At 39.4% G+C, this 6013-nt stretch overlaps 1 protein-coding gene across 1 annotated transcript in view; it reads right to left on the bottom strand.

Moving 5' to 3' along the window:
* SBNO1 (strawberry notch homolog 1) overlaps window positions 1-6002 on the bottom strand; it is a 30332-nt gene extending 24330 nt beyond the window's left edge. The window contains exons 1-2 of the mRNA XM_031059451.1: window positions 5952-6002; window positions 419-552 (exon numbers count right to left, since the gene is read on the bottom strand). Of these exons, the coding sequence (XP_030915311.1) occupies window positions 419-550 (132 nt within the window). The 5' untranslated portion in view covers window positions 551-552; window positions 5952-6002. The remainder of the gene's footprint in view (window positions 1-418; window positions 553-5951) is intronic.
* Window positions 6003-6013: the final 11 nt, after the last annotated feature.

Below are 6013 nucleotides of genomic sequence, written 5' to 3'. Positions count from 1 at the left end.
GGAATAAAACCTTCAGGCTTTTGTTCCCAAACTGTGCCTGAAGTGGCTACACTCTGGCAGAGTGAAGGCCATCATGGAGCTTAAACATGGTGCTTCCTTACACTTTTCATGCATTTTACTGCAGAGCAGCTAGACCCCAATGACATGAGAGCTCTCCATGGATACCTGACATTATGTCCCCATGTTATGTCCAGAATTGAGCATATTTCTGTCTGTACTGACCTCAAGTGTTTGACATTGCTTTTTTGTATGGAAGTTTAAAATTAATTCACAAGCCATTTTCCAATCTCAGTACTATGAAGCAAGAAACTTAAGAAAACTCCACATGCTTCAACCACTTGCCATGCACACCATCCCCTTTGACCCCTTCATCACAGCAAACCCAAGCTCTAACAAAACCCAATGTTCTTGTTTTAAACTGCTGAACAGCTGGAGTTGGTGCTGGATTTGCAAGAACCACGTCTGGAGAGTCAATATCAAAGAGATCATTTGGACTGATTCCACTCTCACTCAAAGCAGCAAGCAACAGATCTTGTCCTGGCTCCACCATCTCTGAAAAAAATAAACGAAATGAAACTGTAAGTACAAGTACATTTAACTCTGATTTATTTTTTGCCCACACACAACTCCATTTCCTGCATTTATGGGCATTCACAGCGCAGTCTCCTGTACACACAGTCACTTTCTAGATGTGCTCTGGTTCTTTAGTTTATTTGCAAGCTTTTCAACATACCACATTTAAAAGCAGGGAGAAAGAAATAGTTTACTACACAAAATGCTATCACATCCATAAACTTGAGACATTTTCTAGTCTTTGAGGCACTACATTTTCAAGCATTACAAGAAATACCAAGAGCAGAAATGGTGAGACCATGTTATGCTAATGATCCATCTTTGTCAGTGAAGCAACTGCACGAGGGAAGCACAATTAAAACTCATTTACTTTATCTTGTAACAAGTTAGTGATAAAGAGCTTATAAGGAAAGCTTTAATTTCTTGCTTGCCCTTACATTAGGTTACATTCATTCACTGGAGAAATTTTGTTTTTCATAGTGGAGAGAACAAATGTGCCACTATTATGGTATGTAACTGCTTATTAAATAGGACACTAACATCAGGTCACAGACTCCTTTATGTGTAGGACAAGCAAAACTAATTTCAAAAAGCTATTCTAGACAGCATAAAAACTTATTAAAAAGCCAAATACTCCATATTTAAAGATGAAGAGAGGAGATAACACATTTCAGTTGCTTAAGAAGGAAACCCATCTGCCTCAGTATTAAGAAAAAAATTAAATTATTTCACAGAACTTGAGCTGTTGCTTATAAAATACACCTCAAGCAGATCTTAATTTCACTTACCCTCCACACCCCTTAACACCCACCGGGAATAAAACATTGGAACCAAATGAAGCCAAACACCTACTCTAAATAGGTAAGAGGACAAAATTATTTGTTGGCATTTTAGATGTTCATTCACAAGACTCCAGAACAGCATTCCCTTGCTTATCCCTTCTACATGCACAGCTGAGCCACATCCAGCTGGCTGGTCACACATCTTCCTCAGCACTTTTAGCAGAACAGGCAATTCTTGTAATAAGCTACGCCTCAGGCACTTAGTTCTTACTCTTCCCAGCTTTAGTCTGTGCAATAGCAGGGAGAAACCTTTTGGTTGTGGGTTCACACTCATAACTCACGAGATGGCGGCACCACAAGTGCAAGATACTGGGACAAGGGGAAGATGCATTTTAATGTAGCAAAGACTTAAAGATGCTCCAAACAATATCAAAGCAACAAACAATTGGTGGGACTGCTACTGACTATGCACAGCCTCAACAAACACCATTTACTTGGCAGAACCAGACTCCTCTTTCTTAAAGGCACTTGGTGAGTAAATAAATTTGCAGAATGGCCTTGTTTGTTGCTATGAGGTACAGAAAATATTAAGAAGTATTAAGTCATCTAGCACACTTAATTGATATGGCAGCACCATTAAAGGATGTCACCACCCACTAGCCTGTCTCCCAGAATCCTGAATGGGTCAACAAAAGTGCTAAGACCTGACTTTTAGTTTCACCTTTCATTCCAGAAAGACTGTGCTTCCTCTCTCAAAAAGGGGACTATCTATATACATTAATTAGGTAGGATAAATCCTTAATTTTCATCAGACTAAAATCTTAACAGCGACCATCACATCCAGGTTTAGAAGCTTGCAGCATTGTTTACTAACACGTGAGGGGAGGAAGGTTTAACTCTGCAGATGAAATTTTTGCTTATCAGTACTTTTGGTATTTAGAACTTGAGAGCAGCTACTGAAGATGAATTTCTCTACAGAAGGGGAATTAACACAGGTAACCCCATCAAAACAGCTCCAAAGCACTTAAAAATCATAATTTCACAGTATCCATTTGGGAAAGAGGCATGAGCACCCTTCCACACAGGGCAACAACTTTGTTCAAAGGACAAATAAACTAAAATGTGTAAACGTACAATTCAAAAACCACCAATTAAGTCATTCCTTAGTCTGTATGGAGTTGTGATCACTCCACTGCCAAACGAAGATATGACTAAAACTTGGTTGAGAATTAAGGGACTGGACTAAATAGAGGCACGAAAAGGCAGAAGCAGCAGAAGCTTGGGGCTTTTCACTTAAGAGAAGTAAAAAAAAATGAAAAGACTCAAGAATTCTTAGTCTACTCTCTCAATACAGGAATGAAAGGCCTGTCTATGAAGTTGAGACTCAAAGCAAAACCAAAGCTAGAAGAAAAACCCACACCAACACCACAAAAAACACATCTTCCCCAGCCACCCTACAAGGGTGTCACAACCCATTCCATCTGTTTCACGTCCAGTTTAACATTTCCACGATGCCATTGAACCCAACATGTTTAACCTTTAAAAACATGATGGCTGAGACCTTAAAAGTTTCAGAGTTCAGAAAAAAAACCAATTCATAGCAGTAATGCTTTAGTTGCTTATTTCAAAGTTTTCAGTAAATGACTGGTGATAGAAACTAGCAAAGCAATTCCTACAATTTCAGAGTAAATATCTCCAATTCAGAATGATCCCTTTCCAGCGAGGCTGTTTTTCATGTAAGAAGTCCTCCAGCTGCACCCCTCTCCTGACACCCCAAATTTTAAGTCTTAAAAATCCATGGTTGCTCACAACCCAGCAAAAAGCTCAGTAAAACAACAGCAATTGTTTGTCTGTCAGTTTGGACAATGAAAGTTTGACTAGTTTCACTTATTTTGTTTCTGTACAGTAGGAACAAAGCTGCATTGTTTGGAACAAAAGGAATTCTGAACTTCTAGATTTTTTACATTAGAAGTCACTGAATACTTAGCATCAATTTTAGCCTTTGTGCAACTTCCAAGCACCAATGCTGCCCACCCTCCTCATTTTAATTTAGCAAGGAAATTAAATGAGGAAGAAAAAAATATACAGGAGAAGCTGCATTGTGATACCATTTTATTTTCTGTAGCACATGCTGGTTAAGCTTCAAACATTATCAGGCTGAACCAGCTCCATAATCTTGCAAGGTAGGAGGCTCCTCAGCTAACACAAGTGAAAGTGACTTTATCAAGCTCTGCAGCTCAGGCTTGGCAATACTATATAAGGACCTGTTTGCCACATCTTCAAAATCTCCGAAAGAAAATACTTATTAAAAAGTTGTGAATATTACAAGCTGTTCCCTGAGGATTTCATCACTCAAAGAACTGTTTTGAGCATGTAGAATCCTGCAGATAAGATTGTCTATGTTTAGTGAGGTAGTCCAATGTCACTGAGCAAGAATCAGCCTATTAAATGAAACTAAAAAAATGTATTTATAAAATTTCAACAGTAGTAATATCTTAATTACTTTCTTTGTATAAAGAAAAAACAAACTGTTGCTATTACCAAAACACACCAAACATTTCTGTAAGGTGCTCTCCTGATGAAGAACATAGCTTAAAACTTTGATAAAGAGGCAGTTTCGTGATCACTGCACATTATGTAAATAATTCCTGATTTAAAGATACAAAACCAGAATGCCATGTTTAATATCATGTCATGTATCCATGCCAACCTGGCTCTCTCTCTCCTTCCATTTTAGCTTTGGTACAAAGAAACAAAACAAAAAAAGAAAAAAAAAAGATTCTAAAACACATGTCAAGCAACCTGCTCTGTTTCCCCTGAGAAACATAATGGTAGAATCCCAAACAATGAAAAGCCTTTTGATTTTCAGGTCTGTGAGTTACACACTGTAACACTGCATGCCTGAAGTGATTATTTAAAACCCATAATCAATTACAGTATCATAAGTTGCTCCAAACCAAACATCACAATCAAGCAGGCACTGCTGTTCCCAAGCCCTTCACACACCTGGGCTCTGTGGGGCAGCCCTGGGTGTCCATGCCTGCCTGGGACACAAACAGCATTCACAACTTCTGCTCTGTCACTGCAAAGGCTTTCCCACTGCCTTTCTGGGGAATACCCATCACCTGAACTGCACTGAAAACCATTTATAACATCACACAAATGCTGGAGTTGTAGAGACAAGACAGCTTTGCCCTGCAAATTCTCTGCCTGTCTAGACCAGGAGTTATTATTGACCTGAAAATTTCACATCTCCCTTTGCAGCCTCTCAGAGCAGAGGTGTAAGAGCCCCATCCCACCCAACAGGATTCTCTGGATAGCCACGTGGGCTCTGCTCATTTCACAGCTTTTGTCTCCAGAAGGCAACCTGGTAACAGTAAAAAAAAACCCAACAATTCAACCAACCCAACCCCTTCTGGTCCTCTCTAAGTCACCATCCAATCAAAGAGCAAAACCCTAATTAATGAACTCACTCATCCTTCCATGCCTTAACCTCAAGACGAGCAGTTAATTTTGCATTCACACGTACAAAGGCGTTCTCACAAAAACCAGAAGTTAACTCCAATCCTGGAAAAATCATTCCCACTGTTCCAGGGCTGGTTACCTCAAACCTTTCAAGGACACGAGGGACACTCCAGGGCACTGTGGGCTTCAAATCTGCCTCAATGCTTTTTAATGCCTGTTCTACAAAATTTACAACTGTCATGTTACACAGTCTGCAAACGTGAAATTCAGAATTTCTGAAAATGTTAAAAGACTTAACAATGCAGTAATTTGGCATGAAATCTGCATTCAGACTAAAGGGCTGGAGCTGGTAATTTGGCCAGCAGTAAAAGTTTTTAACAAGTAAAATCTCAAAGAAAAAGAGCAGCATGTGAGCACCAGGATCCTTAGTTTTAGCCTGGGAGGCAGTTCCAGGTGTGTCTCAAAGCACCATTTCCTATATCCCTGACCTGCTTCAATGGCTTTTAGAGCAGCTCTTGGCCAGTTTTGAAACCACAGTAGTCTGGACAAAAAACCAAACTGCCCACATTTTATCTCTAAATATTAAGATTGCATACAAATATAACATCTCATGGCTGTGAGGGAGATACAGAATACCAATTCAAATGTCACGCTGTTACACAATTTCAATTCTTGCTTTACAACATCAACTACAGATTTTCATTTTGGGGGGAGGGCAGCTTACAAAACACTAATGTATGCTTTTAAATAATTTTAATCCAGACAGAACCTTGGTAGTCTAAAGCCAAATAGTCTACCACCGAGTTAATTCCCAACTTCACACTGTGCCGTTTGATCACACTAAATTTTTTTTCCCCCCACTCTGGAGTTACCTAACAGATCAATTCAAGGGTTTTATTTTTAAACATTTACAAAATCTGCCTCATCTTTAACAGGTATCAAACACATAGAACCAGCCTATGAGTACCTGAAAGAAAGTACAAGAGTTCTGATTTATACCCTCAAACGCAGGGTGGAACCCAGTCAGCTAAAAATAATAAAGGAACAACCCAAAAAAACCCAGGAGAAAAACCCAAAAGGCCTCTTCCCCATCAGACTGTAGGAGCATTTCTACGTTAAACTATTACTCACCCTAGCAACCTCTGTTTGAGGTGCGCTCGTTAAGAGTCCCTGGACTTTGAGGCCGTGTCCGT

The sequence above is a fragment of the Geospiza fortis genome, unplaced genomic scaffold (assembly GCF_000277835.1).
Source record: "Geospiza fortis unplaced genomic scaffold, GeoFor_1.0 scaffold145, whole genome shotgun sequence".
In the NCBI taxonomy this organism is placed as follows: Eukaryota; Metazoa; Chordata; class Aves; order Passeriformes; family Thraupidae; genus Geospiza; species Geospiza fortis.
This window is presented reverse-complemented; position numbering and strand designations above follow the sequence as displayed.